The 16,807-nt window shown below is 38.0% G+C and overlaps 1 protein-coding gene across 3 annotated transcripts in view; it reads right to left on the bottom strand.

Annotated features, from left to right (window-relative positions):
* Positions 1–16,807, bottom strand: part of dis3l2.S (DIS3-like exonuclease 2) — a 203,490-nt gene that overhangs the window by 179,558 nt on the left and 7,125 nt on the right. For all 3 annotated transcript variants that reach the window (XM_018265604.2, XM_018265606.2, XM_018265603.2), the window contains exons 3-4: positions 13,238–13,387; positions 11,297–11,418 (exon numbers count right to left, since the gene is read on the bottom strand). In XM_018265604.2, coding sequence (XP_018121093.1) covers positions 11,297–11,418; positions 13,238–13,387 — 272 coding nt within the window. The remainder of the gene's footprint in view (positions 1–11,296; positions 11,419–13,237; positions 13,388–16,807) is intronic.

The following is a 16,807-nucleotide window of genomic DNA, read 5'->3' as shown; positions in this document are numbered from 1 at the left end:
TTTTTTTTTGTTTAAATTGGTCCTGCCAGGCTAGGGAACTCAAACCAGGAAGGCACTCTTCATGTCTTCAAGAGAGAATGAGCTTCTGATGTCACACGCATAACGAGCAAGTAGCTGCATTCACTCATTATTGGCATGCATGTCCCCCGACATGGCTGCTCGAACTTGGAGCTCAGTCCCGGTGCAAGTTTCCTAGGGGCACTTAAAAAAAAAATCTACTGTTACCCCCAACTGAAATGCAGGCTCTGTTAGCCTGTACCTTGGGTTGTGGAGAATATTTTCAGACAAAAAATGCCCTTGTCGATCGTACTGCCCAATATTATTCTATATCCTAGAACCAAAGTAGGGCAATATCAAAGACTGTTCTAATTAATATATGACAGCAGCCTCACTTGCAAGCAAGACAATTTCCAAACTGCAATCCAGAACCCAGCAACACATAGACCAAGAACTACAAGATACAATAGGCTGGTTTAAGATGATACAGGGCTAGAGATCAAATTGCCAACATCTGCTCAATAATGAATAAGAAACAGTTATATTTACTTTTACTTCACTACTCAATAAATGCTTTACTCTATAAATTATAACTAATTCAGGCTAGTCAAAATGATACCGGGCATCTGGACATCTCATTTACCTTCTGAGGATTAGACAGGGCAAGATCAAGGAACCAAACATCACACAACTTATTGGTTCAGGACTGGGGAAGAAATTTCACAGGGGCTTAGAAAGTGATTTCCATACATATAGTATTTAACTCGTATGTACCTCAAAGATTAAATCCAGCATCTGACTCTCCTAGTCCTGCATTTTTTTTTAAAGGACCCAATAAATTGTTTCACGCACCATTGTGAGATTGCGAACAAGTACACAATGAAAAAACAATACAATAATTGGTCATGATAGTGCATCTTCAACCATTGCCGCTGATGGCTATGTGAATCTCACATTGTTAAACATAGCAGGGTCTAGACTTTTGTGGATTCAATTTTCTCCCCAAAATATTGGATTTTGTATGTTGATAATCAGGTCACAGTCTGCATAGGATAATCTGAATAAAAAGTTTGGTTGGATTTATTACAAAAAAAAAAAAAAAAAACAGGATCATGAGAAAAACATACAAATATTCTTATAATGCTATATCACTTTTATCACTATAAAAGGAACACAAAATACAAATGGTTTACACACAGTATAATGATCACAAATTAATGTAAAAAGAAAAAGAATTTTATGGTTTGATTCAGTTCACTGATTTATCATCACTGTCTAGCTCTTCTGGTGTACATTGTATAGCCGACTTACCATGTGCCTATTATTATTTTGTGGATCGCCTGACTGTACTCATTTTATACGCTGTATCACTGCAAACTTTGCTACTGTAATTGCTATCTTCATATCTTATCTGCTTGACATGATGGTGATGAAAATTTTCTAATAAAAACCAATGTTATAAAAAAAAAAAAGAAAAAGAATTGTGATAAAGATCTGTAAAGCAAACCCAGTTGGGAATAGTAGTAGTACACATCAAAGGCTGCTGGCTGGAAAGCAAAGAATGAGGACTCACAGTAAAACTACTGGTTTAAAAGAACAAAAAAAAAATGGTCACTGTGTTATGTGATGTTTGTAAAGAGTTAAGTTACATCTCTAAACAAAATTTAAACTGCCAAATGTTACATTAAGTCCACCATCAGAAGAAGTGCATTCGCTGTGAAAGATTTCCAATCTGGACTCTTCTCTTTAACAAGCAATTAAAACACTTCTTAAAATTTATATCTGTGAGCAAATAGGTCCAATATCTCTCCCAACCAAAATCCGATTTACCATGTTGCTCATTTCACGCGGTGATCTCATATCTGGAACAAGCAGCATTTCCCATCTGCACAGAACAGATGTTTTTGTGTACAGGGACAGGGTGATGATGAATGGAGGTCTGACTAGTAAGAACAAGGGGGGGGGTCGCTATATCATACTGGTGGGGTTATTTAAGATGAAACAGCACTTTGTTCTTGCCCTCATCTTGGTAGAGTGCAGACATAAAAAGCAATGGAAATACATTACTTTTTAATTGAGTTTATTCCAATTTGTAAGTGAAAACAAATTCTCCCCACATAACCCCAAGTCATTATTTTTGTGTACAAAGAACATTCTCTCCACATATTATAGAATTTTTTTTTAGTGAGTCATGTTTAGTGAGTCATGTGACTAAAAACGTGTACTTCGGAAGATATGCGAAAAATGCCCTCCCTACCTAAAAGGGTACAGTTAAGGGAAAATATTGAAATGCTTAAAGGTATTCTGTCATGGAAAACCATGTTTTTTTTTTCAAATGCATCAGTTAATAGTGCTGCTAGAGCAACTTCTGTATTGAAATGTCTTACAAAAGAGCAACATTTTTTTAGATTTAATTTTAAATTATCAGATGGGGCTTTTCCCACGTCACTTTCCCAGGTGCCCCCCCTCATGTGACTTGTGCTCTGATAAACTTCAGCAACTCTTTACTGCTGCAGTGCAAGTTGGAGTGATATCACCCCCCTTCCCAACCCCTCACGCCAGCAGAACAATGGGAAGGTAACAAGATAACAGCACCCTGATAGATAAGAGAATAGCACTCAATAGTAAAAAATCTAACTCCCACTACCACTCCTTTAGTTACATTGAGTAGGAGAAACAATAATGTATCTAAAGGCAGTTCTATCATGCAGTGCTGCCTCTTTCTGAAAGCACAGGATCAGGCAAAATAACCAAAGACCACTCACACCAATATTACAACTAAAAAAAACACACACATACTTGTTGGTTCAGGAATAAGATTCTTAACATTTGCTCATTCAGCTGAGGTAATGTAGAATACGTGCACAATGAATTTGTAAAGTGGGTAGCAATGACTGGTACACTTCCATCACAGGAACCATACAGGCCTTTGCTGTAAGAGGTAGGTATGGCACACTTGTTTCTTGAACAGCCTCTACCAGATTAACAGGGGCAGACCAGAGTCAACAGACCAGGAACTTTCAGGCTTCCAAGACCCCTGTCATGTGGAAGTACATGGACAAGAGTAGTTAACTGTTGAAAGGGCTTTCTCTTCTCACAGACTGTACGCCTGCTTCTCTGCAGTATCCAGCACAGAGTGGCCCAAGCTTCTCCAAAGTCCACTAGGCCGATATGAACCTAGTCCTATACTCTATCAATAGCTAACTGGCGCACAATTGCCATGGGGCTCTACTCCAAATAACCACCAGTTGTGGAGACTAAGGCTGTCCTTGCTAGCTACCAGAACTACGTTTCACTCCTACAACGAGCTAATAACACTCCGCTACCTCTCTAGCTAATCATATCGCTGAAGAAGTACCCACCTGCTCCGTCTCATCTGCCAATGATGTTAGGTCAAAAAGGAAGTACTTAGCTTGTGCACTTCCTTATATAGGCTCCTGAAGGGGAATCCCTCCATCCAGGCCAATTGTACTGTTTGGTGCCGCATGGCGGCCAAACAAAATATTGCCTGAACTATTTAAATATGGAAACATTTTCCCTCCTTACAAGCTGCCACAATTTCTACAAAAAAAAACCAAAAAAAAAAAAAAAATACTTGAATCCTTATGATCCCCCCAAGCTGTAATGACATCCCACCCTTATCTTTTTCCATTGTTAAAGGAAAATTATACCCCCGAACAATGTAGCTCTCTATAAAAATATATTACATAAAACAGTTAATGTGTAAAACCCTGCTTCATGTAAATAAACCATTTTCATAATAATATACTTTTTAGTAGTATGTACCATTGGGTAATTCTAAATAAAAAATTGCCATTTTAAAAAATAAGGACCATCTCCTGGGATTGTAGGATTCACGATGCACACAAACAAACCTTGCTTGTTAGGTCACAATTTGTTGATATTGGGTATAATTCATCCGACCCTCAACAGCAAGGGCCCAAGGCCCTAAACTAGCCCACACATCCCCACAGCATGATGGAACCTCCACCAAATTTGACAGTGGGTAGCAGGTGTTTTTCTTGGAATTTGCAAAGTGCTTTTTGTTATGACAAAATAACTAAATTTTTGTCTCATCAGTACAAAGAACTTTGTTCCAAAATTAATGTGCCTTGTCTAAATGAGCTTTTGCATACAACAAGCGACTGTTTTGTGGCGTGAGTGCAGAAAGGGCTTTTGGGTTGTCTCTAACCACTCACAATCCTCCACATATGCCGTTCCTGTATTTTTCTTGGCCTGCCAGACCCGAGTTTTACAGCAACTGTGCCTGTGGCCTTCCATTTCCTAATTACATTACTTACAGTTGAAACTGATAGTTTGAGTCTGAGATAGCTTTTTGCCGCCTTCCCCTAAACCATGATATTGAACAATCTTTGTTTTCAGATCTTTTGAGGATCCCATGCTGTCACTTCAGAGGAGAGTCAAACAGAAGCACAATTTGCAAATGGCCACCTTAAAGGAATTGTTCAGTGTGAAAATAAAAACTGGGTAAATAGATAGACTGTGCAAAATAAAAAATGTTTTTAATATAGTAAGTTAGGCAAAAATGTAATGTATAAAGGCTGGAGTGACTGGATGTATAACTTGTCAGTCAGAACCCAACTTCCTGCTTTTCAGATCTCTTGGTTTACACTGACTGGTTGCCCTGGTTACCAGGCAGTAACCAATCAGAGACTTGAGGGGGGGCCACATGAGTCATTTCTGTTGCTTTTGAATCTGAGCTGAATGCTGAGGGTCAATTACAAACTCACTGAACAGAAATGTACCATGTGGCCCCCCTTCAAGTCGCTGACTAACTCAAGAGTTATAGAGCTGAAAAGCAGGAAGTTGGATTCTGGCTGTTTTATTAGACATCTGTTCACTCCAGCCTTTATACATTATATTTTGGCTAACTAACTATATTAGAAACATTTTTTATTTTGCACAGCCTATCTATTTATCCAGTTTTTATTTTCACACTGAACTATTCCTTTAACTACCTTTTTCAGCTTTGCCTGGTGAAAGATACCAGAGAGCAACTGGGATTTTAAGTATCCTACATGTCACCTACCAAAAACACTACACAAAATAGCATTTGAAGCATATTTCCTATATCGAGATGAGCCGACCAATGCTATATTCTCCCTACTGATGAGCGCAGAGCCTGTCTTCGAGAGATACAGATAGGATTTCCTATTGAGTGATAGTGTTTGTGTTCAATTATGGAAATGAAACAATGGTTCCAGTGAAGAAAATAGTAACAACGTATGCGTACTGTATTAATACAGTGTGCATGCGATGTGTAGTAAGTCTTCAGGTGCTTTATCACGTTGATCTTCAATAAGAGACTTTTATGCAGTATATATTCTGTGGCACTTAACCCTTCAGGTGCTGTACAGCAGCGTTATTAACGCACTTCAAGAGTGTCAGGGACAATTGGAGTAGCAAAGCTGAATGGCTTCTGATACAGTCAGATCCTCAGTATAATAAGTGTGGCTTAAATTACACAGCATTAGGTACTCCACAACAATTTATATAAGATCTGACAAGGGGGTATTTGCCACAATTAACACAAGTGATCAGTAATGCCAAAACGAAAACACATAATAAATGGATCACATCAACCCACAAATGTCTCACTTCATTGTCAAATCGACGAGATTTGTAATGTGCCTTTTCATTGCAACAAGTAAGACAAATTCATTGTGTGACAGTAGTGAATAAAACATTAAATGGCAAAGCCAATGCAATACTTTGTCATATATATAACTAATATATCATTATAGACAATGTTAAAGATATACGCAGATCATTATAATAAAGGTGTTCATCGTAATGCTTTCATTTAAGCCAATGGGGCCGTTTCCAGATCCCCCCCCTCTTATACCTAGGGACACCTTAGAGCAGGGATCCCCAACCTTTTGAACCCGTGAGCAACATTCAGAAGTAAAAGGAGCTGGGGAGCAACACTAGCATGAAAAATGTTCTTGGGGTGCCAAATAAGGGCTGTGATTGGCCATTTGTTAGCCCCTTTGTGGATTGTCAACCTAAATTGAGACTCTGTTTGGCTGTACACATGGTTTTTATACAACCAAAACTTGCCTCCAAGCCTGGAATTCAAAATTAAGCACCTGCTTTGAGGCCACTGGGAGCAACATCGAATGGTTTGGAGAGCAACATGTTGCTCACGAGCTACTGGTTGGGGATCACTGCCTTAGAGAGACCCATTGCTTTCAGGCCCATACCTGAATGATTGTGAATTTCAAAAAAGTGGTGGCTAACTGGTGACAATTTCTTGTTAGCTTTGAAAAGGTCTAATGCGTTTTCAATGCTGTGAACATGTTCCATGAGTCTCTTCTTAAACGCTTGGTTAGTTTTACCAGTATATATTTTATTGCAAGGGCAGGTTAACAGGTAGATGCTGTTGTTTGTGTTACATGTAAAGCTGTGTACAATATGATGCTTTTTGCCAAACCTATCAACAACATGGCTACGATTGCACATGTATTTACATGCCTTACACTTGCCACATGCCAAGGTGCCACTTCTTACTGTTTGCTGCTGTTTGGTAAGGTGGCTTTTAATTAAGCGATCCCTTAGATTAGGTGCCTGCTGCCAACAGGTCAATTGCCGAGGGCCCACCATTGTAGATAGAACTGGGTCAGTATGCAATTTATGCCAGTGTTTTTTTAGTACTGAATCGATAACTGGCCATTGCTTGCAATAGGTGCCTATGAATCTGATTCATGGTTATGTGGGTATCATTGCTGTCCCTCTTATAATGAGCTTCTAGGGGTCTTAATTCCTCTATAATAAGCTTTTTTAATCACATTACGTGAATAGCCCCTATGCATTAGTCGTTCAGTCAATTCATTCGCCCTCCTCTTAAAGAGTTGTAAGTCTGAGCAGTTACGGCGTAAGCGAAGGAATTCACCAACGGGGATTCCCCTCTTAGTCGTCATTGGATGGTGACTTTGAAAATGAAGCATGGAATTAGTTGCAGTAGCTTTGCGGTACAGATCAGTACCGATAGTACCATCCTCTTTGATGGTGATTGTAACATCTAAAAAGTCAATGCTTACGTCACTGATAGTGTGTGTGAGTTTGATATTAAGATGATTGATATTGAGGCTTGAGGAAATCACTTAATTCCTCTTTGGTACCAGTCCAAAAGATTATCAAGTCATCAATACAGTGAATCCAATATGAAATGAATTGAGTACATTGGGCCATCTGGTCTCCTAATACCCAATTGGCCTCACACCATCCCATAAATAAATTTGCCTATGTGGGGGCGAATGCTGCACCCATAGCGACACCCCTTACTTGCAAATAAAAATTTTCATTGGATACAAAGAAATTGTGATTGAGACAAAAATCAGTGAGATCTGCCATGAAGTCTATATACTGTTGGTCCCAAACACTTTCTGTATCCCTGAAATATCGTATGGCTCTTAAGCCCTGTTTACGGGAGATGGAGGAATATAGGGATTCTACATCACGACCCACCAGATATGTGCCCCTGTCAACTCCGCTAGTTTTTGTAGTAAGTCCCCAGTGTCCTTCATACGAATTTGCGTAATTTCATGTCAATGTATTGGCTAGTCTTTTCGCACATATTGCCATTTCCAGATACAATCGGGCGGCCTTGGGGTTTATTCAGATTCTTGTGTATTTTTGAAAGCATGTAAAAAGTGGGGGTGACGGAGATGTTATTATGTAATGCCCTTGATTCACTTGCGGTGATAAGGCCTGTTTGTAAGCCATCTGTGATTAGAGCAGTGATCCCCAACCAGTAGCTCGTGAGCAACATGTTGCTCTCCACCCCCTTGGATGTTGCTCTCGGTGGCCTCAGAGCAGGTGCTTATTTTTAAATTCCTGACTTGGAGGCAAGTTCTGGTTGCATAAAATCCAGGTGTAATGCCAAAAAGAGCCTCAATGTAGGTTGACAATCCACATAGGGGCTGCAAAATGTCCAATCACAGCACTTATTTGGCACCCCAATAACATTTTTAATGTTAATGTTGCTCCCCAACTCCTTTTACTTCTGAATGTTGCTCACGGGTTCAAAAGGTTGGGGATCCCTGGATTAGAGTATTGTAAATCAATCTAAAACGTATTGTAGGATCATTCAGTAATATTTGATAACAGGTTGTGTCATTAAGCTGTTTTAACACTTCCGTTAAGTACATGGCCCATGGCCACAGAACTACGTTACCTCGCTTATCGGAAAGCTTTTCGATTACATTTTCCCAAGATGATATTTCTTGTATAGCAAGTTTCTCATCTTTATTAAGGTTATCGTAGCCCTGGCTAGGTATATTCATGAAGTCTCTCATTACTAATTCTCTGAAAGCAATCACTGCAGAGCTTATATTTCTAGGAGGCATGAATTTACTCTTGGGTTTCAAGGATCTCACAGGATCGGTTTGTTCGATAAGTAAGTCATTCAGATCTGACAAGGCTTGTTCAAATGATATTTGCGCAGTTGTAGGGTTGGAAGTAACGTTTGTCAGGTAGTGTGGGTTTATCGGATCTGGTATAGCCATTAGGGGGAACAAACTATGCTCATTTTGTTTATTGTCTTGATGGAAATGTTTTATGAGCAAAAGTTTCCGACAGAAAAGAAAAAGATCTTTATATAATGTGAAGGGATTTATATCATAACTAGGAGAGAAAGATAGACCCCTCTTCAAAACTGTGTTTTGACTTTCAGAGAGGATATGATCACTGAGATTGATAATGTTTAGCGTCTGAGTTTTCCTCCCTCTGTTTTGATCACGTTCCCAGTGATTCTGGCGCCGATAAGCCCATTTGTCTCTGTTTCTTAACTCTCTTCCTCCCTCTCCTGATCCTCTTCTGCTGTCTATCCACAAAAAAGGTACCGTAGTATTGACTTGTGCGGAATTGGTAGCACTATCATCATCAGATCTTTCAGATCTAGATAGATCATTTTGGGATGTATTTCTACTAGTAACTCTACGTCCCCATTTAAACACACCCATGGAATAATCTGTAGTATCTCTCAAATATTTTTGTTTCTTTGTATCAATAATTAATAATAATTATTGTGCAACCCGATCTATTTCTATGTTTATTCTGGACATGCGTGAGATATATACTTCAGTCTGGGAAAATTCGGATAAAGGTTTCTCGATATTATTGATCGTATTAGTTAGATCATATCCAACCTGTTGTTCGTGCTCGAGAGTCAAATTAAGTAATTGCATAGAGCATTTATGCAATATCTCCTGCCACCTCCTCTTAAAATTATCATCACAAATTTCAAAGGTAGGGAGGATCCTAATGCGCAGCCCCCTAGGGATAATGTTATTTTCTATATATTTGTTGAATGTGGAAACCGACCCCCATGCTTTGGTCAACTTAATCTGTTGCTGCTGATATTCTGATAGCAACCATTTCCAGTCACCTTCAGAATGGGAGCTATTGCTGCCCGTTTCAACTTGCTGAGTTGAGTTGAGTTGACCACTTCTCAAAACGAGATTGTAAATTAACAATAGGGGCTGACATGATTATACCCACACAGATTGAGAACATGTGTGCTACACCCAGACTTTCCAAAGGAAGATAAGAAAGAGTAATAGTACAAAAGAGTGGGGTGTTGGCGAGTACCAAACTTCAAACACACAGTGTATGGTGTGCAGGGTCAGATAGTAATATATATGTCAAAAGAAAATAAAATGAAAGAGCTGGCCCATATGTCTGCACCTACCCATACATAAGCTCCGAAACTCATGTGAAGTAATAAAATTAAAATATAACCTTTATTAAGTCGTTAAAATGAATGTCCAAACTGCAACATTAAAAGACCAGTTAAAAGCAGGTGACTGATTGACCGGGTGGAGGGAGGGTTACAGAGAAAAGTGCTAAGCACCAGTGTAAACAGTGGTCATTGCACAGTGAATTAGCAAATGACTGCCAAGATACGAACAACCGCTGTGACCAGCAAATGACCACAGTTTACAAAAAGGATTCATTATATCTTAGTTTGGACCAAGTACAAGATACAGTTTTATTATTACAGAGAAGATGGAAACCACTTTTTAAAAATTTAGATTATTTGATCATAATGGAGTCTATGGGTGATGGCCTTTCCATAATTCTGAGCTTTCTGGATAATGGGTTTCCGGATAACTGATCTCATACCTGTATTCTTAAAAGCAGGATACAAGGTCTTCTTCTGCTAACATTTCATCCCTGCTAAAACAGAGATTTCTACCTCAAGTTAACTGCTTTAGAGGATGTTGTAATTTAGACAATGTCCCATATAGGCTCTACGAGCACACATAGGGGCTCATTTATAAACTCTTGGCATATTTGGACAATAACCCATGGCAACCAATATGATGATTGCTTTCAGCATTCAACCCGCAGCTGGCTTAAAGGAAAACTCTACCCCCCCCCCCAAACAGTGCAGGTCTCTATAAAAAATATTTTGCATAAAACAGCTCATATGTAAAACAATGCTTTATGTAAATGAACCATTTTAATAATTTTTTAGTAGTATGTGCCATTGGGTAATCGTAAATAGAAAGTTGCGATTTTAAAAAATAAAGGGCTGCTTGCTACGATTCACACAAACCAACCATACAGGTTAGGTTACATGAGCCAATTAACTAACAGAGCTGCAGTATTTCTAATCAGGTGATGTCTGAGGCAGCACAGAGACCTTCACTAAATGGTGGCTGAAGGGGTATATTTACTTAAATATAAATGTCAGTTTGGCAATATTCTTTAATATGCCACTTAATTCTATACAAATTGTCTGTCCATTGCTTAAGTATTAATTTTAGGGGTATAGTGTCCAGCTGTTTAGTTTGCCCAGTGTTTATAAATGAGCCTCATGGAGTCATGGAGTTTTACATTCAGGACCTATTATCCAGAACACATGGGACCTGAGTTTTTTTATTATGTAAATCACCACTTCTTAAATCTAATAAAAAAAATAATGAATTAATAATTAGTATACTTTGCCAACAGTATGGAGTCATTGTGACTTAGTTGCAATTAAGTACAAGGTATTGTTTAACTATTACAGAGAAAAAGGAAATAATTAAAAATAAATTTTGCTTAAAATATCTGCTTAAAATTAAGTATATAGGAGATGGCCTTCCTGTAATTAGGAGCTTTATGGATAATGGGTTTCCCGATCCCTTAACTTTATTACATTAAAGAAGCAATATCTAAATGGTAATTGAGGCCCTTAAATATTGGCTGCTTTACATCCACCAAAGGATACACCAAGACTTACTAAGCTTAGAGTGTTTACTCCTATAAACATCAATAAAGAGGTACATACCTGGATTAGCTCTCCTCTTTTCAAACCTGCAGATACTTCCTCTTTTGTCATGTACTCCTCAAATATATTCTTTTTTTTACCCTTTCCACGGCGCTTCTCATTCAAAAGGCTGTGATTTATACCTGTATATGAGATTTACAACATAGATATATATTTATTCATCAATGGCAACTAAAGAAAACCTAAATGTTAGTGCCAAGTATTAGCCAGCATAATATAAAACTGTATAGTTAGTACTGCAGATTTTACAGGCAGCAGCATGTAGCTGTGGGGTTCATTTCATGATGAGAGTTACTGCTGTCCACAGTGCTGAAAATGCAAACCTACTGTAATCATACCATCTGCTAAGCAGTAAAGCAAGATAACATTTGAATAACCAGACAAAAACAGGGATGGAATGTCTATATGTTTAGAATTAGAGTCTTCATCACAGTGAGCTGTCCATAGGATCGGATTAGGTTCATAGTTACTTCGTGAAAAACAATACAAAAAAAAATAAAATACATGTTATTAGTTAACTCTGTTTCAGGCAAAACATTTGAGAATTTAAAGACACTATTTTTCTTGCATATTTCCTGTAACAAGGAGGTACAATACCCCTCTTATAGTGCAACCCCGCAGCTTAATGACACAAAAAAATTATGGTTCAGATTCATAAAAATGTGAGATTAGAACTCACCACAGAAAAACTCACCCAGGTTCTATTCATTCCTATGGGTTTTTTAGAATCATATTTATCAATGGACTTCACCATTTGATATATACTTTAAAAAATCCTATAGAAATTAATAGAAAGTGATTTTTTTATAGTTTTTTGGTGAGCTCTAAATCTGCCCCTAAATGTAAACAAAATCATGTACTGTACAATATCCCTTTACCCTTATTTTCCCAGATAAGGTTTTAAAGCAAGTGACCATTAATCACTCCATCACACAATTGCAGATGCAAAAGGGGTGTTTTGACTGCCAAGTTCCTATGAAGGGAAACATTTTCCAAACAAAATAAGACGGGAGACCTAAATCCTGCGGCAGAGCTGGGGGGGGTGGGTGAGGGGTACTGGGCCAATATTAGTGAATCTGGATTTGACGTGCACTGTGCACATGATGTCATTCCACATTGTCTGGGGCACTGTAAGGCCCGCTGCCTTGGGGTGGCACCAAACCTAAATACATCCTTGTTGCCAATAGTAATCTATTTATAACCTAAGCCACCAACCATCATACATTTTGTTCAAATGTGTGTTTTTTTTCATATAAAACCCATTTAAAGGGCATCCAAAAGGCAAATACCATACAAGCCCAAACCATTCAATAGTGTACATGGTTTGTTTTTTGTTTTTTACAGTTTTCATATTAAAACATCTTATTACTGCAGCTGAATCTACAAAAACAAACTGTACTCCTTTGCCCAGCAGGATCACAATATCTATATAGAACTAAATTGTATTTAACATCTCCAAAGTAAAGTTAAAAGAGGAATGAGGCACATTATTTTAGAATAGGCATTGGGTCTGTCTATTAGTATGATTTTAAAAACACACATTAAGTCTTTTTTATTGCCACTGCACCCAGGATTAGCAACATAATTCATAACACAGCTGCTGGCAAGTCATCATGCAAACTCAATAAAGCCTTATTATTATTTTTTTTTAAATGTCCTTTTATATAAAAAGGTCCCATAGATATTCATGGGTAGCCTTTTTTTTTTTAAAAAAACGAACACCAAATTAGTTTGTAAATTATCTGGTTGAACGAGTACAGCATTGACAATGCAGTACCCCCCCACATATGGCAAGCATTAGCGTTTTCTCATACAGTAAATTAAGCATTTAGCCTGGAGAATTCCGCTTGACACAAGCACTAGCAATTTTTCCAGTTGCTTTGGACAATAATTAAACATTGGTACAAATGTAATAATTTTTTTTTTATTTTATTGGGGTACCTCTTTTGCCAGCTTGAACAGGGCTCAGAAATGTGTTGTGCATAGTTTCACAGTGGGATTCTGAAAGCTGTCTCTGCCTGTTGAGATTTGGGGGTGTGCAAGCACTTTCTGACTGGTATCTAGTCCTGTGAAATCCACGCTTGTGACCACCTAATGCAAACACAGAAAGGAAACAGAATGTCAGTTTACTCAGCACTGAACAGACTATATTATACCCAACATATCCTTTAAGGAAGTTCTATGAAAAAGTGACATCAGAAAATGAAAATGCTTTATGTTCATTTTAAGATTATATCCGAGACTAAAATCTGACCAAGACAAATATCTATGGGGCAACATAGGAACCACTGGTGTCTACATTAAATAGTAACTGACTTGTTTAGGGTCCAGCTGCCTTACTGCAATATTTACCATACAGCGAGTATAAATCAGCATGAATCACAAGTGTGTAAAGGCAAAAATAAAATCTTAACTAGGAGGCTGATACATTTTGTTGTTCTCTTGATATCTCTTAAAGGAGAAGGAAAGGATTTACATTGGGGGGTTTTTCAAGCAAGCACCATAGAGCGATCATCTTCCTTCTTATTCAGTTTTCAAATTTTCAAGACGCATGCGCAATCGGACGAATTGGCCAGCTTTTTCGTTAAAGTTCAACTTTTCGCTCTACTGTTCATGCACAAGAAAACAGAGGAAGCAGGAAGAGGTTTGCTCTGTGGTGCTCAATAGATAAACCCCGTGCAGTTTTCTGCACATAGGAGCACTGGCCCGAGTTGTCAGGTAAGTAAATTGGGGTGCCTAACTTTTGGCACACCCAAGTGTAATTTGCCTTTCATTTTCCTTTAAAGAACAAAAATAAGTTTGGACATCATTTTTTTCTTCTGGTAGCATCTGGGGGATAATACTTTGAAATTAATATTGGAACAAAAAAAAAAAAAGGATATTTTATAATATGGTGCAAGTTTGGCAAAATGTTTCAATCAAAAAGATGGTCAAAAGAGATTAACTGGGATGGGGAGTGGCAGTATAGCCAACTATGTATATCTAACTGTGTGTCTGCACATTGTTCACATTGTAGGGCAACTGCAAGAGTGGTTGCTGTGTGTTATGCACACAAACTTTAACAATTCATGAAGCAGTGCTGCAAAATTATGAAATCATTGTCTAGCAAATGTAACCACTGACATAATGTAATGAAGTCACCACATATCTTCTAGGCAAACAGTAACAGGCTGTAATAAAACCAAAAGAGAAAGAAAAAAAAAATTCCCTCACCTTGCTTCGTAGCTGCATGTTGGAGTCTGGGACTGTAAGTCCCTCTGATTTTTAGAGAATCTGTGCACAACCCACTATAGAAACCAGAGGGGCACAAGTCCCAGAACACACCGTTTTACAATGAAGCAAGGTGAGAGAGGTATAGCATTACACTGTGAGCCTAAGGAGGCTCATGTATTACATGACTTCCTTTTAGCCTGTGGAATAAGGTGTTCTGTGCTTAAAGTAGAAGGAAAGCTACGGAGGCATTTTATTGCCAATAGATTAGCTGCAATAGTGCAAGCTAGAATGCTATATTTATTCTGTAGAATGCTTTACCATACCTGAGTAAACAGCTCTAGAAGCTCTCTGTTTGTTTAGGATAGGAGCTGCAGTATTAACATGGTGTGACATCACTTCCTGCCTGAGTCTCTCCCTGCTCTGGGCTCAGATTACAGTAGAGAAGGGAGGGGGGGGGGGAAGAAGAGCAAACTGAGCATGCTCTTTACCAGGGCAATGAGGTTTAAGCTGAAGGCAGGAAGTCTGATACAGAAGCCCATGTGTACACAATAGAAGGAAAGAAATGCAGTGTTTCTTTTGACAGGGGACTCAGAGCAGCACTACTTTGGGGGTTTACTGGTATATTTAGATGGACCTTTCTGATAAGGCTTACTAAGTTTTAACCTTTCCTTCTCCTTTAAGTTTCTTTATGGAAGTTATCCACTTTTTTCTACATTAGCACAGCTAAAAAAGAAGGGAACATTTTCCCTAAAAGGCTACAAGGAAATCTTCACAGCCAATTCTTCTCATAGAACATACCAGTTTAGCCAGTGCAGGGCAACACTACATGATATTTTCATTATTTTAAAATATAATTTTTTTTGTGTTACTGTTCCTTTAATGTTCTTCTTGTTTGACCAACCCTTTGCCTGATTCAGCCACTTAGGTAACTGAACCAGGCAAAGTTTTTCTGTCTGAAAGGATCTTCTGAGACTGAGAACTAAATGAACACTTGAACAATTCCTGCTGGGCATAGGAAGACAAGCTCTTTCTTGTTTGGTAAACTTGACTTGGGACAGAGTTGTTAGTAGATTGCTATCATGGTTCCTGTTAAAGTATGTATGCATGTTCTATGTATGTAAAGTATAACATGACAGAACTTGAAGAAAACAGTGGCAAATATAACGTTAAGTTTTGAAATAACCTTCTGTTGTGTAATAGATTTGCATTCAGGAAATCACAAAACCAATTCTAACAGCCAGATAACTATCCAAAAGCGATACAACTAGAGAACTGGTTGTAAAAGTCTGCAGTGAAACAAGCTAATTGCCTCCACACATTTTCTGTAGCTTCAAGTGAAGGATGCTTCGAACACTTGAAGGGTTACATAAGGCTCCATAACTTAGCCCTATTATTCTAGATTAAAGGCATATTAGCAGCAGTGATGCTGCTGTGCTACCTAACAGGAAAAAAGAAAAAGATAATACACTATTTTAGACAAACCTCAGCTCCAGGGCATATTACTTTATGTGTTCTTTAATAGCTAACCAATCTATCTAGTAATCTATAAGGGGGATGAAGACCAACTTTAGAGTCCTATAAATGCTGCAGCCCTGATATATATACTTGTAACGTGATAAGAAGTACAACCCCTGCAATTTCTACTCTTCCTTTTTCTTTCATATCTCTAGCCCACTAATAATAATAATTTAGGCTGTGAATATATATAGATATATATATCTGCTTTGTTATACTCAAAATGGTTGTCAAAGGTTTCTTGAGAATAATATTGTTCTTTTTTCTGCATTACTGGTTTTCTGTGTACTGTATAATCATGCACACGGCTGTTACTTTCTACATGAAGTAAATGGATGGCATATTAACAAAATGTTAACATACTTTGTGGGCACAGCACAAACAATAACTGCATATAAAGCATTTGAATGTTTTTCTACTATAAAATTCTGGCAGTTATTAATTTCTGTATTTTCTGCATGCTCAAGTACAGCAGTGGAATATACAGATGAATAAGGTAAATGTCTACAAAAACAGCAGTATATATGAGCCCTTCATTACATCCATGCTTACGTGTTATCCTTTACTCCTAGAAAGAGCACTTTTTTTTTTCTTAACAGCATACATGTACTGTATAGGAAAATTTTTATAAATTTATGGAAACATACATGAAGCTATTACACAAAGGTATGACTGCCTCTCTCTCATTCACACATAGGTTACTTATCACTTCTAGAAATCAGTGATGCAACCTTCAATAATCCTTCTTCCTCATAAATCCCTTGGTAGTTCCCCAGAAATCCA

Source organism: Xenopus laevis, chromosome 5S (assembly GCF_017654675.1).
Source record: "Xenopus laevis strain J_2021 chromosome 5S, Xenopus_laevis_v10.1, whole genome shotgun sequence".
Classification (NCBI taxonomy): Eukaryota; Metazoa; Chordata; class Amphibia; order Anura; family Pipidae; genus Xenopus; species Xenopus laevis.
The sequence above is the reverse complement of the archived record's forward strand: the minus strand, read 5'-3'. Positions and strand labels throughout refer to the sequence as shown.